The sequence below is a fragment of the Equus quagga genome, chromosome 11 (assembly GCF_021613505.1).
Source record: "Equus quagga isolate Etosha38 chromosome 11, UCLA_HA_Equagga_1.0, whole genome shotgun sequence".
NCBI lineage: Eukaryota > Metazoa > Chordata > Mammalia > Perissodactyla > Equidae > Equus > Equus quagga.
The window spans coordinates 109,453,461-109,472,517 of NC_060277.1; the positions used below are offsets into that span (position 1 = coordinate 109,453,461).

General features: G+C 47.3%; 1 protein-coding gene across 2 annotated transcripts in view; it reads left to right on the forward strand.

The window, feature by feature from the left end:
- The window catches only part of TMEM104 (transmembrane protein 104), a 64,138-nt gene that overhangs the window by 432 nt on the left and 44,649 nt on the right, over positions 1-19,057 (forward strand). Inside the window, exons 2-6 of one of the 2 annotated variants that reach the window (XM_046674658.1) lie at positions 244-357; positions 7,362-7,483; positions 16,059-16,140; positions 16,605-16,701; positions 17,159-17,239. In XM_046674658.1, the coding sequence (XP_046530614.1) occupies positions 313-357; positions 7,362-7,483; positions 16,059-16,140; positions 16,605-16,701; positions 17,159-17,239 (427 nt within the window). In that variant the 5' untranslated portion in view covers positions 244-312. Of the gene's footprint in view, positions 1-243; positions 358-6,334; positions 6,366-7,361; positions 7,484-16,058; positions 16,141-16,604; positions 16,702-17,158; positions 17,240-19,057 lie in introns of those variants that run through there. The other variant, XM_046674659.1, reaches the window with a different exon arrangement.

Here is a 19,057-nt window from a genome sequence, read left to right on the forward strand (position 1 = left end):
GCTTCGTGGCTTCCGAGGCCCCTTAAACCACTTGGAGTCTGAGCGGCATTGAATTACATTCATTCCCTGCACAGCAAGGAAAGAGTTAGAAGAAACCACCTAGGTGTCGGTCATCCAGGGAAACCCTTCCCTCCGGGCTGTCTTGTGACAGCTATTGAGGCCTGAAGTGTCTGTGATAAAAGGACATGGGTGGAGGGGCGGGGTGGGTCTATCAGAAAGTTGAAGTCTGCTCTTTCGCCTTAGGGAGCTGCAGCCGCCGCCCCCGCACCAAAGGAACCTTGGCTACCCGCCGACCCTTCCTCACTTTTGGAAATGGCAGGCGAAATCACAGAGACTGGGGAGCTCTACTCTCCCTACGTGAGTTTTACTTTTAGAACCTCTTTTGCCCACATCAGTGTCCCTGGCTTCTAGAGAAGCACACAGCCTCCTATGAGCTGTAATGTGAGTGCAGCTGCTTGCTTAGACGCTGGTGAAAGCCGGGTTTGGGGAACTCGAGTCAGCAGCGGCCATGTTGCTGCTGTCCTGGCTCAGAACACGTTCTGAGAGTTAAGTTTGTTCACTTTTTAGATGTTGATCAGACAGTGGTCAAGAAAACAAATTTGACTTGCTAACTCTTTGTAATATTTATCTCAGGCGTACTACCGCTTGCAAACTGCAGCCGTTCAGATAGGCAGTGATTGACAGCTCTTGACTGGGTTTTGCTCATCTCTGCAGTTTGAAACCACTTTGGCTTTTAGCTGAATTTTAAGTTGCACAACTTTTATAGTCTTGGATGGTGTAAGAGGCAGAGAATCATGCAGACTTCCAACTGCAGTTTGGTGGAGTCTGTAATTAGGACAATTAGAATGATTGATTTCTCACTGTCTTGGATCTGCATTCCCCCACACACAGACACTCAGTTTATCTTCTTTGTGTAATGTAAGATCGGTCATGGTTACATCAGAGTCCTCTTGCCTGGATAAGTAGCTGGAGGATTGGAATTATCAAATGATTGACTCACATTGCTACAGAGTATCCTGGGGAAAAGCAGCGCTGCCTTAAGTAGCAGGAGTCCTCTTTCTAGAACTTACCTAACCTTAAACAGCTGCCCTATCTTGCACTGACCTTCCTAGCCTGGGGAATCCTCGCTCTGTTTCTGCCGGCTTCACACACTCCAGAGCTGTGGTGTGATGGATAAGGAGGCATCTGGGAACAGCTGGAAAAAGCCTTCCTCACACCGAGGTCCTCCTGCTGGGCCTGTGCCATTCGTGTGTGGCACCAGGGGAGCCTCCTTCACCTCAATAATTGATCAGGGGAAGTCTTTCTGGAACCTTGGAATGAATCAAATTGTGTCCGTCTCATCTGAGGAATCATGTGACAGCTCTCAGCCTCCCCTTGGTGTCAGCCTCAAAATGTCTCTGCTGTCTGTAAAAGTCACCACGGTTCCTGCTGCTTCTCACAACATCTGTAAACTTAGAGATGAGTCATTTCTATAACTGAGTTTGGGGAAGGAAACAACGTATTATACCCACTTTTCTTATGTCTCCAGTTGTTTGAGTAATCATTTCACATGCCAGCATGTGCCCGCAGGAAACTGGGCAGGGAGGCCTAAAAGCTCCAGCTGGTTCTGGGTTTTTTACCTTTCCATTTCCTATGTGTTTGGTTTTGTTTGAGGTCTGTGTTTGAGGGCCTGTGCCAGGCATCTACTGTAAACAACTGCTTATATTCTCTTGTTCTTCCGGTGAAGAGGGATGTGGGGCAGAGATGGGTGGTGTTGAAGATGAGATGACATTGCCAGGAGTTAGTGATCAGGTTTTGAGTAGAGAACATGCCTTATTCCTCAGGTTTCCTTAACTCTGCCATCCTGAGAGAACAGTCCTTAATCCCCTGTGAGACCAGGAGAAGGGTGTAAGGGTCATCATCCACTCAGCCTAGATAAGCTGAATGAATGTGCCCGTAACCTGGACATTCCCAACACAAAGCTTCTCTGTACCTCTAGGTTGCCCTGTTGTGAGTTCTCTGCCCCTTCCTAGGTGCCAGGGATGTTTGCTTTAGCTTGCATTACTCTGCATAAAATATTTGTAATGGGCAGACAAGCCTCTCAGGGGACTCAGATGACAGACCCTCTCAAGGATGGTATTGGACACAGGAATGTGATTCAGGCCGGTACGTCCCCCCATGAGTGACCTCAGAACGGGCATATCTGTTTCCCCATTTATGGGGACCAGGAGTGGCTCAGCACTGAAGGGACTGTGTGACCAAAACAGGGGATGAAGTAGATCACCACCTACGAAAGAGTCAGCTGCCAAGGCCACCTCCTGCCGGCCGGTCTTGCCGAAGATCGTTGCTGTTTCTTTCTAAGGAAAGAGTGCTTGTTGCATAGCCTGAAATCCTAGTCTTTGCTTCCGCATCTCTGCTGCCTTCTGCTTCCTCTGACAGCTGTCAGAGGGGAAGCCGTTGAAAGATGCCCGTGACCCCTGCCTCATGTGTAAGGCTGCCGGGCAGGAGGTGAGGCAGCCAGAACACTGCGCTGAACTCCCCAGAGCATGGGGAGCAGGTCAGCCATCCCAAGGAGCAGGGACTGTGCCTTCTGCAGGTCAGCACAGAGCAAGAGTTGAGAATGGGAGGAGACTCTGCATGGCTGCCGTGGCCACAGCACGCACACTGTGACTGCAGTAAGGCTTTGTCTCAGCTTTCTGCCACACTTCCCAGGAGGCTGTCCCCACAGAACTGTCACCTAAGCAGAAGACAACATCTCCTTCCTCTTCCTCCTGCCCCACAACTGCCTTTGACCCGGCCTGTGGCTCAGCTCAGATTTGCTTCCTGTCTCCATGGTCTTCTCCTTGTGATTGGTCCTTACTGGTCACCTTTACTGAAGGTAAAGAGGATCAGCTCTTGCCAGGAGGGTGAAGAAGTCTTACATCATCCTACGGGAACCCCTGAGCCCCACCCAGCGCAGAGTGCTTACTTTGGAACTAAAAACTGGCAACAACACATGACAAATGAGATTACCCACTTCTGTTCCTAGCTGCCAACAGTTTATCCCTAATTAGCTTCTTTGTAAAGTTTTTAAACGGCCTTTTGCGCTGAGATTTATTTGAAGTTTCTCTTGGGAGCGTGTGTATTTCACTGTGTCTTTCATTCGGTCTCAGCTGGTGGCAGTCTTTCCCCCCAGGGGACACTTGGCAAGGTCTGGAGACAATTTTGATTATCACAACACGGGTGAGGTGGGAGGTACTGGCATCGAGTGGGTGGAGGCCGGGGATGCTGCTGAACATCCTACAATGCGCAGGACAGGTCCCGCAACAAAGAATGCTCTGGCCCCAAATGTCAATACTGCCGAGGCTGAGGAACCCTACTCTATAATAGATCCTTGACTTTCACATCCCAAGACAGTCAACCGTCCCTGAACTTGCAAATGCCTCTTTTACATTTAATTTCTCCATAAGACTTTTGGCTAAGAACCATCACTTTCTTGCTTTCTCTTTACTTCCATCATGGGAACCATCACCAGGGCCATTTTCCATAAAGAAAAAAGGTTCTACCCTGCATTACTGTTGCTGCTTATAAAAGCGATACGCTGAGAATGAGGCTGTGGGGGATCAGATGTTAGGTCATCGACTGGGGCCTGGTCTGTTAGTGCCCTACTTAAAACCCTGTGAAACGTCAAACTCCCTGTCATGTCACGAGGGCCCAGTGCCGTCTGACATGGCCTCATCCAGCCCCAGCTGCCTTGCTTGTATGCTTCAGCCACACTGGCCTCAGAGTTCCTCGAACGTGCCTCCCCTTTCCACCTTAGGCCTTCCTCTCTGGAAGTCTCCTCCCTGGCCCTTTGCCTGGACGGCTCCTTCTCATCCTTTAGCCTTCCTGAGCCCCCATTGTTTAAAATGCTTCTTCTTTATTTGTCACCGTGCCCTGGTTCTTTCAGAACGCTTCTCTGAGGCGGTCATCATTGTTTGTTCTCTTGTCATCTCTCTCCTCCTGCATGAGGTCAAGAGCCATGTCTGTCTTACTCGCCATCATCTCTCCAGCTCCCAGCCCAGGCCTGGCCTAGGGAAGGCTGTCGGCAGTCATTGAATAAATGAGTGAGCAGAACTGAGCTAGCTGAATGACCCATTCCTGCACCTGGATATACTAGCCTCAGAGTGCCAGTGGTTGAAATTAACCCCAACAAAAGTAAAAATTAGTTTGTTATAGACATTCACCGTCACTTGTAAAAAGCCAGCACTGGGAACTTATGATTCAGAAGGACAGCGTTGGGCTTTGTGCCCTGTTCCCCACCCAGCTGGCACCCTCACATTTATTCTCATGACACCACCCTGGGCCAGGACTCCCAGCAGGGGAATCACATCGTGATAGTGTTATGATCCAATCAAGAGCCATAAGAAGACAGTTCAACCTTGTTCTCATCCTTTCAGGATTTGTCTGTGGGATCAAATTGAGATTGTGATGTTTAAAAGGGGCTGAAGACTGTCAGACTCGCGTCAGGGAGAACCTGAGCCAGCTCCACCAAGGATTCCTGTCTTGAGGCTGTGTGCCAGGCACTCTGAGAAATGCACGGAGAAGTGAGACACCGGCCACAGCCATGGCGACCACGAGCCTCAGATTTAGTAAAAGGGAAAAGATAAATACACCAACATCAAAAACTTAGGGGCCAGCCCTGTGGCCGAGTGGTTAAGGTCATGCACTCTGCTTCGATGGCCTAGTGTTTCACCAGTTTGGATCCTGAGAGTGGACATGGCACTGCTCATCAAGCCACGCTGAGGAGGCGTCCCACGTGCCACAACTAGAAAGACCCACAACTAAAATATATATATATATATACAACTATGTACCAGGGGCCTTTGGGGAGGAAAAGGAAAAATAAAAAATCTTTAAAAAAAAAAAAAAAAAAAACCAAACTAGGGCATAAGAAGTGTCCTTGCTCCAGGGTTTCGAAAGTGGGGAGTGAGACAAAGTTGGGAGACTGGGCGGGGCTTTGTGGTGGAAGCAATGTTTGAATGGGCCCCAAATGCTGGGTGGGAATTAAGTGCTTGGTCCCCGTGCCAAGTGTAAATGGACTGTGGGCTGAGCTCTTTCCCCTCCGCAGGGCACCCTCCCGTTTGTCCAGCACTCAGCTGTCCAGTCAGCACCTGCCCGGAGCCTGTCCCTCCTAACCACGGGCCAGGCCCTCCTTCCTCCCTGTCAAGGGCCCCAAAATGGTAGTTGATACTCCCTGTCTATTTTTTTTTAAATCTGATTGAAGCTGGGAGAATGGGCCCTAATTTCTGTGTTTCTCATAAAAAATTCAGTACATGGGTATCTTAGAAAAATTTTAAAATATCGAAAGGTGCGTTTTTCTAAGAATGGGGAAGTAAAAATGAGAAATGAGTAGGTGCTCCTAGAGGCAAAGCATTTGTTGTTGTTTTTTAACGATCGGAAACGAGTGGTAAAGCAAACTGTAAGTCAGCCAATTCAGTAGAGTACAGGAGGACCAAGTAGGAATCCGCTGTCATCGTCCAGGCCAGAGACGATTAGTCTGAATTGTGAAGGAGAAGAGGAGCCAGAGGTCGCCACAAAAGGGGACATGGAGGGGAAGGAAGGAGGCTGAGGCCACTGATGGAATGTGCAGGGGGAGTGACTCGCAGGCAGTTGGACTCAAGGTGTGCAGAAAGGCTGATATGAAGAGAAATAGAGTCATCTTTTGTCCCGCCATGAGGGTTAAAGCCATAGGATTGGTCGAAGTTGCTGAGGAAAAGACAGAGAGAGAGAAAAGCAGACCGCTAATGTCAGAAGTGTAAGAAAGAATAAAGGCTAAGAAAGCCATTGGATTTGGCAAATGGAGGTCAGTGGCGATTTTTAAGAATGCAGTTTCAAGAGAGTTCTGGGGGTAGAAAGCACAGTTCAGGAACTTGGAAATGAAGGCAGACGCCATAGGTGGCTTCTTCACTGAGTTTGGTTACAGAAGGAGAGGGTGATGTTTTAAAGGTGTCGGGACGTTTGTAGGCAGAGGGGAAGAGCTGGTAGGAGGAGAGGATTCCAGAAAGAAGGGCTGAGCCTCAGCAAGAAGGAAGGACACATGTTTCCCCAAAGACAGGGAGGGGTTGGGGAGGACGCAGACATCGTGATTTTTGAACTAAGAGGGAGTGAGGCGTGGGAACTGCATATCGGATGACCTCAGTGACCTGCATGAAACAGGAGATCCAGCCTTCAACTGAGAGGCCTGGGGGCTTGAAGATCAGGGTTTGGAGCAGTTATGTGGGAGATACTTGGAAGTCCATGGTGAGGAATAAAGAAAATCCGATGCTGTGAAGGTGACACAGGTGAAGGAACCAAAAAAAAAAAAAAGCTCAGGCCGGGTGTGCTTTGTGGAACTAGCTGATTGTGAACGATGCCGGAGAAAGTAGGTGAGGACAAATGGAGGTGGTCTTCTGGGTAGGGAGGGCTGGGGGTACTGGAAGTCATGATGGGGACAGAGGAGGGTCGGTGGGAATGGAGAGGGTTGTGGAAGGCAGGGGCTTCAGGTCAGAGAAAGGAATTTCATGGTCGAGATTTGAAAGAGGAATAATCGTAATTAACTGAGCTAGTGTTGAGTTGGTGTGAGTTCGAGTTAACTTTAAACCTGCCATCAGTGGCCCAGCAGTTCCACTCGGAGGCTGGTTGTCTGGGGCCAGGGCGAGGGGGAATGGGGAGTGGCTATTGGTGTGTACGGGTTTTTTTGGTAGGGGGAGTGAAATGGAATTAGATGGGGGAGCTGGTTGCACAACCTTGTGAATATGCTAAAAACCACTAACTCTGTCCTTTAAAAGTGTGCATTTTATGGCACGTGAATTGTATGTGAGTTGTTTTTTTTAATCCCTGAAGTTAGTACGGGGAGGAGGCAGGGAGAGGGAAGCACTGTGAATGTAGACGTCCCAGAGGACAGCGGCAGGGACGGTGGAGAGGAGGACTGGGTCATGTGCTCAGCAGTGTTGGAAAAGTGGCCCTTTTTTTGACGTCAGCACTGTGGGTTCATCCTTGTGCCGGGTAGGTGTGTCCTCGGGAAGTCTACAGTCTGTTTGAGCAGAGAGCTTCCATCTAAGATGCGGCTTTGAGTAATGAAATGAGGAGGTGATGGAGATGGTGACAGCAGACGTGGAGAAGAGAACTACCCATCAGGGACATTTTGAAAAGACTGATAGAACTTTAGTCAGCCGAGTATTAATATCTGGTGCCCAGCATCCGGTCGCAGAGCATGCCTCCCTAGAACCGAGGCGGAATTCCCCCTGCTTACCCGCTTCCCTGTCTGAAGTCTGGCCTCCTGGCCTCCGCAGTTTTGCTGTCACCCGGGGTCGTCCTTGGGAGCCGTTGTGGGGGGAGGTTAATTAATTCCTGGGCTTGACTGTCACTTCTGTTGGTTCCAGGTTGGACTGGTGTACATGTTTAACCTCATCGTGGGCACTGGTGCGCTCACCATGCCCAAGGCCTTTGCCACCGCTGGATGGCTTGTCAGCCTGGTCCTGCTGGTGTTCCTGGGCTTCATGAGGTAAGAGGCTGTCACATGGGGGCCGGGGCCTGGGAGCAAAGCTGAGGGAGCTTGCCCAGGAAGCCCGACTCTCTTCATTAACTTGAGGAAGTGTGCTTGGCAGGCGGGAAGATGTCTGTGTGAGTGAGTCCTAACCAGGTGGCCCAGAGAGGAAAGGAGATACAGAGGTCTCCAGTGTCTCATGCTAATGGAGCAGTTACACAACCCTGATCAGTTAAAAGTTAAGACTTCCAAGTAGGCTTTGGAATGTTTCACGTGGTGCTCACGTGTTTCTACTCGGCAGGTTTACCTCCCCTGCTGTATACTTTATTAATGTTACCGTCAATTTTGTTCTCTGAGAAAGTACCACCTAGACACAGAAGAAGAATTAGCAGACATTTAAGGTGATTTGGGAAATCAGTTTGGAATTTAGAATTTGCTTAAGATAGTTCACAAGGTAAGTGATAAATGCACAGGAACACAGATAATCAAGAGTTGATCTCACCTCACTTGTGCCTGGCAGCAGAGAGGAGGCCAGTGCCTTCCCAGGCCTTCCGGGCACCTGCTCCTTGAGCCGGGTGTGGGGGATTCACCAGCTGGTGTGTCTGCTTGGGGCTCTTCTCCATGATTCCACATGCAGGTCTGAAGTCATTTGGCGAGAGTTCCAGACTAGCAATGGATTTAGGACTGAGCATTTCCAGCCCCCTTAACCAGGTAGGAATCTATAAGCTGCAAAAAAGAGGTGGGAGGAAACACCTCCAGGGGTCACTCCCCTGTGAGAGGTGCCCCAGCAGTGTGATTAGGTGCTTTGGTATCCCGCTGAACAAAACAGAGACCCCCACCCTTGCCGACTTCCCTTGCTTTGGTGGGGAAACAGATGGTAAGTAGCGAAGATCATCAATAAGCGAACTGCAGAGTTAGTTAGAAGGTGATGAGTAATATGGAAAAAGACATAAAGTAAGGAGCGTGGGATGATCACAGTTTAAGTAGGTGGTCACTGGTCATGGAGAGCAGCCTTTGGGGAGATTGGAAGGAGAAAGGAGCAGGTCCTATTGGAGGAATGAAACAGTTTAGTAGATGAAGCAAATTAAGACCTGGAGGAGGCTGAATGGGATAGGAAAATGCCTGTGTTTTTCAGTTCCTTCGCACATTTTCTTTTGGAGGGGTTTGAGGCCAACCTTGGGGTACCATTGGCTCATTACATACTGCAAGCCCTGGCAGCCAAGAGCCCTAGACGTCCTTGTCCTTCTATGACTTTACTGTCCTCTTTAAAGGACCTTCAGCACAGGCAGCCATCTAAATGGGAAGTGATTATTGGGGGCCCCCAGGTGGGGCCTCCTTGCTCAACCCATTTATGTTTGAACATGATCAATGGGTTGGCTTTGTGCAACCATGAGGAACCTCTTTATGCCTTAATTAAGATTGAATTTAGTTTTACTTCCAAAAACAAGGGAAAATCTAAAGCCCTTAAAATGGTCAGTTAGGTTCCGCCCGGGCAGCAGACAAGACTCTCTGTCTCCCATTAGCAGAGGGGCCACGCCCAGCATTCACGGGGAGAGGCCCGGAGAGAATCCCAGAGGGCGGGGCAACCCCCAGCTGCCGTTGCCCGCCCTGTGGGAGTAGGGATTGCCGGAGATCTCAGAGAGGACTGGGGCTGGGGGAAGTTTCAAAGGCCGGCTCTGCGACCCGGACGGGAAGCGCCGGAGTTCCGCCCGGGCAGCAGACAAAACTCTCTGTCTCCCATTAGCAGAGGGGCCACGCCCAGCATTCAGGGCTCCGGGAGAGGCCAGGAGAGAATCCCAGAGGGCGGGGCGACCCCCAGCTGCCATTGCCCGCCCCGTGGGACTAGGGATAGCCGGAGATCTCGGAGAGGACTGGGGCTGGGGGGAGTTCCAGAGACCCAGCTTCGTAGCCTAGGGGGAAACCCTACAGGCTCACAGCAGCCTTAGGGAAAGCCTCTGCACAGCACCAGTAGAAGGCACCCAGCCGCCAGCCACAAGGCTGGAAGACCCCAGGGCAAAAGCAGCATAGCTAGGTGAACTAACCACAGACTGTAGAAGATGCCAATAGCTCTCCTGCGACCCATAGAGGACAAGTGAGATTTTGTGGGTGCCGACAGCAGCGGAGCGACAAATATAAGTGATCCCACCCCTGGCCGCTGGAAAAGCCCATAACACCGTTGCAGACCCTAAGGAGAGAGCACATCTAGGTGGGCTGCAACAGTAGGCACCAGCAGCCTGAAGCCCCCCTGTGACGGCCCCCACGGCAGAGGAGGGAATCCAAAGGGCCACTGTGGCTACGAGGAGGGGCCCAGGCCCAGTTAGCAACTGCGGACAGGGTTCCTGGTTGGTGCAGTATAAACAGCTGCTCCCCCACCGCAGCAGCTGAAACAAGTGAAAGGAGCAACTAAACTCTATCTCCATGTGGAGGCACAAATCAACAACATCAAGCAATATGAAAAAATACATTAAATCTCCAGAACAGAAAGAAAGTAACAAATACACAGAAAACAATCCCAAAGAAAATGAGATATATAACCTAAATGATGATGACTTCAAAACAGCCATCATTAAAATTCTCAATGAGTTAAGAGAGAATTCTGACCGACAACTCAACGAGTTCAGGAGCTATGTCACAAAAGAGTTTGATACGATAAAGAAGAACCAAACAGAAATATTAGAAATGAAGAACACAATAGAGGAGATTAAGAAAAATCTAGATGCTCTGAACAGTAGGGCCGATAATATGGAGGAAAGAATTAGCAATTTGGAAGATGGCAATATAGAATTGCTGCAGGCAGAGGAGGAGAGAGAAGCAAGACTAAAAAGAAATGAAGAAACTCTCCGAGAATTATCAGACACAATTAGGAGATGCAACGTAAGGATTATAGGTATACCAGAGGGTGAAGAGAAGGAGAAAGGGGCAGAAAGCCTATTCAAAGAAATAATGGCTGAGAACTTCCCAAATCTGGTGAGAGAGATGGATCTTCAGGTGACAGAAGCCAATAGATCTCCAAACTTTATCAATGCAAGAAGACCAACTCCACGGCATATAGTAGTGAAGCTAGCAAAAGTCAACGACAAGGAGAAAATACTAACGACAGCCAGGCAAAAGAAACTAACCTACAAAGGAACCCCCATCAGGCTATCAGCAGATTTCTCAGCAGAAACTTTACAGGCTAGAAGAGAGTGGAATGATATATTCAAAAATCTGAAGGACAAAAATCTACAGCCGAGAATTCTCTACCCAGCGAAAATATCCTTCAAATACGATGGAGAAATAAAAACTTTCCCAGATAAACAAAAATTAAGGGAGTTCATTGCCACAAAACCTCCTCTTCAGGAAATCCTCAGGAAAACCCTCATTCCTGAAAAATCCAAAAAAGGAAAGGGGCTATAAAACCAAGAGCAGAGGAGATAAGTAGAAGGACAACAACAGAGAGTAGCAGCTCTACATCAGAACAGATTAAACCATGGGACGAGAAACAAAGGAAACTGAAGAAAACCGGAAAACAAGACACAAAATGGGAGTGGTAGGCCCCCACGTCTCAATAATCACTCTAAATGTAAATGGATTGAACTCCCCAATCAAAAGACACAGAGTGGCAGGATGGATCAAAGAACAAGATCCAACAATATGCTGCCTCCAGGAAACACACCTCAGCCCCAAAGACAAACACAGACTCAGAGTCAAGGGATGGAGAACAATACTCCAAGCTAATAATGAACAAAAGAAAGCAGGTGTTGCTATACTAATATCAGACAAGGTAGACTTCAAAGCAAAACAGATAAAGAACGACAAAGAGGGACAGTATATAATGATAAAAGGGACTCTCCACCAAGAAGACATAACACTTATAAATATATACGCACCCAACACAGGAGCACCAAAATTTGTAAAGCAACTCTTAACAGAACTAAAAGAAGACATCAACAACAATACAATAATAGTAGGGGACCTCAACACACCATTAACACCAATGGACAGAACATCCAGACAGAAAATCAACAAGGAAATAATAGAATTAAATGAAAAATTAGACCAGATGGACTTAATAGATATATATAGAACACTTCATCCAAAAACAGCAGGTTACACATTCTTCTCAAGTGCACATGGAACATTCTCAAGGATTGACCATATTTTGGGAACCAAAGCAAACATCAATAAATACAAGAGAGTTGAAATAATATCAAGCATCTTTTCTGATCACAATGCTATTAAACTAGAAATCAACTACAAGAAAAAAGCAGAGAAAGGTGCAAAAATGTGGAGACTAAACAACATGCTTCTCAACAAACAATGGATCATTGAAGAAATTAAAGAAGAAATCAAATTTTATCTGGAGACTAATGAAAATGAGAACACGACATACCAAACCATTTGGGATGCAGCAAAAGCAGTCCTAAGAGGGAAATTCATCGCAATACAGGCTCACCTCACTAAACAAGAAAAAGCTCACATAAGCAACCTCAAACGACACCTAACAGAACTAGAAAAAGAAGAACAAACAAAGCCCAGAGTCAGTAGAAGGAGGGAAATAATAAAAATAAGAGCAGAAATAAACGATATTGAAACAAAAAAGACAATAGAAAGGATCAATGAAACAAAGAGTTGGTTCTTCGAAAGAATTAACAAAATTGACAAACCCCTAGCCAGACTCACCAAGAAAAGAAGAGAGAAATCGCAAATTAATAAAATTAGGAATGACAGAGGAGAAATCACAACAGATACCAATGAAATACAAGAGATCATAAGAGAATACTATGAAAAACTATATGCCAACAAATTGAACAACCTGGAAGAAATGGACAAATTCCTAGACTCCTACAATCTCCCCAAACTGAATCAGGAAGAAATGGAGAATCTGAATAGGCCAATCACAAGCAAGGAAATAGAAACAGTAATCAAAAACCTCCCCAAAAATAAGAGACCAGGACCAGACGGCTTCTCTGGAGAATTCTACCAAACATTCAAAGAAGACTTAATACCTATTCTCCTCAAACTGTTCCAGAAAATTGAGAAAGATGGAGAACTCCCTAACACATTCTACGAAGCCAACATCACTCTGATCCCCAAACCTGACAAGGACAACACAAAGAAGGAGAACTACAGGCCGATATCACTGATGAACATAGATGCAAAAATCCTCAACAAAATTTGGGCAAACCGAATACAGCAATACATCAAAAAGATTATACACCATGATCAAGTGGGATTTATACCAGGGACACAGGGATGGTTCAACATCCGCAAGTCAATCAACGTGATACACTACATCAACAAAATGAAAAACAAAAACCACATGATCATCTCAATAGATGCAGAGAAAGCATTCGACAAGATCCAACACCCATTTATGATAAAAACCCTCAGTAAAATGGGTATAGAAGGAAAGTACCTCAACATAATAAAGGCCATATATGATAGACCCACAGCCAACATCATACTCAATGGACAAAAACTGAAAGCCATCCCTCTGAGGACAGGAACAAGACAAGGGTGCCCACTTTCACCACTCCTATTCAACATAGTACTGGAGGTGCTGGCCAGAGCAATTCGGCAGGAAAAAGAAATAAAAGGAATCCAAATAGGTAACGAAGAAGTAAAACTCTCGTTGTTTGCAGACGACATGATCCTATACATAGAAAACCCCAAAGAATCCACAGAAAAACTATTAGAAATAATCAACAACTACAGCAAAGTAGCAGGGTATAAAATTAACGTGCATAAACCAGTAGCATTTCTATACACTAACAATGAACTAACAGAAAAAGAACTCAAGAACTCAATCCCATTCACAATCGCAACGAAAAGAATAAAATACCTTGGGATAAACTTAACCAAGGAAGTGAAGGATCTATACAATGAAAACTACAAGACTTTCTTGAAAGAAATTGACGATGACATAAAGAGATGGAAAGACATTCCTTGCACATGGATTGGAAGAATAAACATAGTTAAAATGTCCATGCTACCTAAAGCAATATACAGATTCAATGCTATCCCAATCAGAATCCCAAGAACATTCTTCACAGAAATTGAACAAACAATCCTAAAATTCATATGGGGCAACAAAAGACCGCGAATTGCTAAAGCAATCCTGAGCAAGAAAAACAAAGCCGGCGGAATCACAATCCCCGATTTCAAAACATACTACAAAGCTACAGTGATCAAAACAGCATGGTACTGGTACAAAAACAGGTCCACAGATCAATGGAACAGAATTGAAAGCCCAGAGATAAAACCACACATCTATGGACAGCTAATCTTCGACAAAGGAGCAGAGGGCCTACAATGGAGAAAAGAAAGTCTCTTCAACAAATGGTGCTGGGAAAACTGGACAGCTACATGCAAAAGATTGAAAATTGACCATTCTTTTTCACCACACACCAAAATAAACTCAAAATGGATCAAAGACCTAAAGATTAGGCCTGAGACAATAAGTCTTTTGGAAGAGAATATAGGCAGTACACTCTTTGACATCAGTTTCAAAAGAATCTTTTCGGACACTGTAACTCCTCAGTTGAGGGAAACAATAGAAAGAATAAACAAATGGGACTTCATCAGACTAAAGAGCTTCTTCAAGGCAAGGGAAAACAGGATTGAAACAAAAAAACAGCTCACTAATTGGGAAAAAATATTTACAAGCCACTTATCCGACAAAGGATTAATCTCCATAATATACAAAGAACTCACACTGCTTAACAACAAAAAAACAAACAACCCGATCAAAAAATGGGCAGAGGACATGAACAGACATTTCTCAAAAGAAGATATGAATATGGCCAATAGACACATGAAAAGATGTTCGTCATCGCTAATCATCAGGGAAATGCAAATCAAAACTGCACTAAGATATCACCTTACACCCGTTAGATTGGCAAAAACATCCAAAACCAAGAGCGACAAATGTTGGAGAGGTTGTGGAGAAAAAGGAACCCTCATACACTGTTGGTGGGAATGCAAACTGATACAGCCACTATGGAAAACAGTATGGAGATTTCTCAAAAAGTTAAAAATAGAAATACCCTATGACCCAGCCATCCCATTACTGGGTATCTATCCTAAGAACCTGATATCAGAAATCTCAAGAGTCCGTTGCACCCCTATGTTCATCACAGCATTATTTACAATAGCCAAGACGTGGAACCAGCCTACATGCCCAGAAACTGATGATTGGATAAAGAAGATGTGGTATATATACACAATGGAATACTACTCAGCCATAAAAAAAGACAAAATTGGCCCATTCACAACAACGTGGATGGACCTCGAGGGTATTATGTTAAGCGAAATAAGCCAGTCAGAGAAAGACGAACTCTATATGACTCCACTCATAGGTGGAAATTAGCATATTGATAAGGAGATCTGATCGGTGGTTACCAGGGAAAAGGGGGGTGGGGGGAGGGCACAGAGGGGGAAGTGGTGTACCCACAACATGACTAACAAAAATGTACAACTGAAATCTCACAAGGTTGTAATCTATCATAACATTAATAAAAAAAAAAAAAATGGTCAGTTAGGCAAGATAATGAGAAACCTTTCCAGGAGGTGCTGAGGCGACTGGAACCAGGATTTCAGAGCTGGCTGCCCCCGACCCCCACCAAGATGAAGTGTATGTGGGTTTTACTTCTGTCCCACTTGCCACCTGACTGCTGGGCCGAGCAGTCAGCCTGCAGCAGGTGACAGCATTCGGGGAGGGCTCGGGGTCGCATCCAGGGGCAGAGCCGTGCTGGCCTCGAGGAGGAGGGAAGTGAATGTTCCATCTAGGTTGGTTCAGCAGGGATAGGTTCATTCCTCGGGTTTTATTAGCAGGAAGGCGGCCCTTTCCTTACCGTCTGCTACCAGAAGCATCTGTGTGTCCCAGCTGTTGTCCAGGTCTCTCCAGTTTCTTTAAGAGGAAAAGAAAAGATGGTTTTTCACTCTAGTCTGACTCTCAGCAAACATCTGGTGCCGCCTCCCCATCTCCCTTTGGATTCAGGCCGTAGAAATGCAAGCTTATTTTCCCATTAGCCAGATTATTAGGAAAGTAAAAGTACTGCCAAAAAAAAAAGAGGGGGTGGATTCAGGAGCCAAGTGTCCTTTTCAATTATCCCTACCTGTGCCCCGTCCTTCAGTGTGTGCAACTGGGAGCTGACCGCTTGTCCGTGTCCCAGCAAGGAGAGGTGGGAACTGCCTGCTGCCCTTCCCAGAAGCTTTGGGAGGGCGCTTTGTGAATCAGCCTCCTCTGCCCAACCTAGAGCATCAGTGAGTGCCTGTCCCTGACCTCTGCCCACAACAGGCCCCTTGTTGGAGTGCAGTACTGCATTGCCCCCGACACCTCTCCGCCAGACTCATTCTCTCTCACTCAGCTTATTTCATTGGAAATGCATTCTAAATGGGACAGGGACATCAAGGCAAGCACACAAGGCATCATATGCACACACACCCTCTTATCAGGTCAGACCTATCTCAAAAGTTCCCTAGGGAACAGCTCTCAGAAGAGAGAATGCTTTGGGCTTGTTGGTCAGGTCTTAAAATGACTTTTCCTTTCTCTTTGTACCTCCTCCCTCCTACCTGCCTTTGGTAATTAACACGTGGCCTTCCCCTGCAGCTTTGTGACGACCACCTTTGTGATGGAGGCCATGGCGGCAGCCAACGCTCAGCTGCGCTGGAAGAGGATGGAAAACCACCAGGTGTGTGTGTTGCCCTTGTCTCCAGGCAGTGCCCCCATCCAGCTGTGTAGCAAAGAGGTGGCCCTCGGGCCAGTTCTTTCCCTCCCAATGGAGGGCTCGTGTCCACAGCGCTGTTCCAAGACCCTAGTCCCGGAGCTGAAGCCTAACAGCCTCATGAGCTTACAGAACAGATGCAGCCTCTGCTCTTTTAACATCACAGACTCCGTCCTGGCCCCTGCCTTGAGCTCGCTCAGTCGTTCTGCACCTCTGTACCCAGGAGCTGTGCTGCAGCTGCCATCTGACATCCAAGTGTGTCTGTGCCTTCTAATGTGGCAGTATGGAAGTATTAAGAGCTTCCTAATCAGATACCTTCTAAAAAGAAATAAAGTAAACGTGCTCTCCATTGTCCCAGGGGGTTCTGTAGTTACATACTCCTCCTTTTTTCCTTGTTTGTTCCTCCTTCTCCCTGTCCCACCCTCTCCTAGGAGGAGGAAGATGACGACTCCTCCACGGCCTCCGACAGTGATGTTCTCGTCCAGGACAGCTATGAGCGGGCAGAGAAGCGGCCCATCCTGTCTGTGCGTAAGTTTTGGGATTCGGGCCGGCCCCCACTTCCCTCTGGTCCACAGGGTTCTCATTCCTCATGGAGAGGGTCTGGGGGCGTCTCTCTGCAGAGACCCCTGGGCACTTCCTGCCTGTGGTTGGTTCCTAGGAAGGCACCATGGTCCGCACGGCTTTGGAGCCTGGGGCCCTAGCCTCAGCCCTGTGACTCTACCACGTACTAACTTCTGCGGCTTGGGCCAGTCACATAACCTCAGCGCCCGGTGCCCGCTGGAGGCTCGAGTCAGTGTCAGGGCTCTGATCTCTCTCCTTCCTCCCCTCCCACCAATGTTTGGAAACATCGGGAAAAGTTTTCTTGACAGTTTGAAATGCTTGAAGATTTCATTGTTCTGGAGAATTCACAGAGCTCAACACCCCCTTCTAGGAGCTTTTCCAAGTGGAAGAGCCACTTCCTCTTCTTGTCCTTTTGGCTCCACAGAGAGGCGTGGACCTTCGAACCTCTTTGAAATCACAGACCGGGTGGAAATGGGACAGATGGCCTCCATGTTCTTCAATAAAGGTGTGACTTCGTTCTCAAGGTGGGGCGAGGACGGGGAGAGCTGGTTCTTTCCTGCAGACCTGGGCACTCGGAGCGAGGGTCCCCCCTTCACGACTCAGGACAGGGCAGGCGATGCGGAGAGCAGACTGTCCGCCTGCTCCCAGTGCCTTTGAGAAGCCACCTTGCTAAGAGGCCTGAACTGCTTCAAGTTGTTTTTTTGGATTCCTCCCCATTCGTCATTGTAGGAATAAAAAAGTGGCTGCTTAGCTCCTTCTAGACATAGAGGTCGAGAATCCTAGGCAGATTTCTGACGAAGGGAGCCAACCGAGGCTGGCTGACAGTTTTGTGCCTCTTGCTTGATTGCTTCTGACTTGTCTTTCTTCTGGACTGTTCTGCTAGGACAACACAGAGCAATCACCTTGTGACGGCAGTAGATAACGCTACGCACACGCCTGGGTATGCCTTCCAGGTGGCCAGCAGAGGGTGCTAGGGGCCCATTGCTGCCTGGGAATCTGAGCGTCTAATTTTGACCTGGGCACTCTGCCTGCTCCTTACTGGGACTGGCTATACCCTGAAAGGATCCAACCCAGCTCCGGTGCTAGGTTGTTGGGTGTTCCAGCAACAGCATCTTATACCTCCATGGCAGATATTGTTATTTTGGAAGATGCGCTGTTCAAGAGTTTAGTTTTTGCATATCCAATCCTGTCCGTTTCCCTTTCATAGACAGTCAGACACATCTCACTAAATCCTTCCCCTTGCACTTATCTTGGAAGATTTTCTGCCCCTTTGTTGGAGACCCTGTTTGCAGAGGGGGGCATCTCCACCAGGTCTGAGAGCTGGGGAGGATTGTAGAAATTAGCGTCTTGCCTGCTTTTGGGGACATTAAGCATTCCATTTATCATTGGCAATGTGATTTGACTGTCTGGTCCGGAAGATTGTGATCATCAGGCAAAGGTTCCCCGAAGGTCTGCTTCCATCCCGCCCATCAGGCTCGAAGGGGCTTTTCAGAATTCATCCAAACCAAATTGGCTATGACGAGCCCACTTCTGTGCTTTTCGTTTGTTCCTTTTCTCTCTCTCCCCATCAAGTTAGACTAAGATAAGAGAGTGGAAACATCTCCTCCTGGTGGCCGCACCCGGTCTCCTTCCAAAGACAGGCTTTTGAAATAAAATGCACATTGGAGGGAGAACGTAGACCTTTAATCCTCCTTTCTAATTTCCGTGTTTTACAATCCTCCCTGACTTCTTTAAGAATTCTAGGAAGTAGTGGTTTGGTTTTGTCTTTTTTTCGCCCACTGACTAGACTCCTAGTTTACCGAAATATGAAAGAAAATACAATCGTATGAGAGCAGCCTCACACTTAGGGGAAGGCTTCTTCTCATCTGCTCCAAGATTTCTCAATCCCAGCACTGTTGACATTTGGGCCGGATCCTTTTTGTTGTGGGGCCTGTGCTCTGCACTGTAGGATATTGAGTAGTATACTTGGCATCTACTCACTAGTTGCTAGTAGCACCTCCGAGTCGTGACAACCAAAAATGTCCTCAGACATTGCCAAATGTCCCCAGTGGGGGGTAGGAGGCAAAATCGCCCCCAGTTGAAAGCCGCTCTGTGCCATGGCTAATTCACAGCTTGTCACCTTCACCTTTGGAAGGGCTACCACCCTCCACAAAAGGCTCCCTTGTGATCCAGACTCATTTCTTGTCCTTAGAAATGCCAGGCCTAGTCGTTGCTGTCCTCTCAGGAAGTCCATTGATCTTGCCATTTTGTCTAGTAATGAAATGTATTGATCAGGAAGGGCCAGTGGCAGTTTATAAACAGAGCTGACACAAGTGCATGGGCA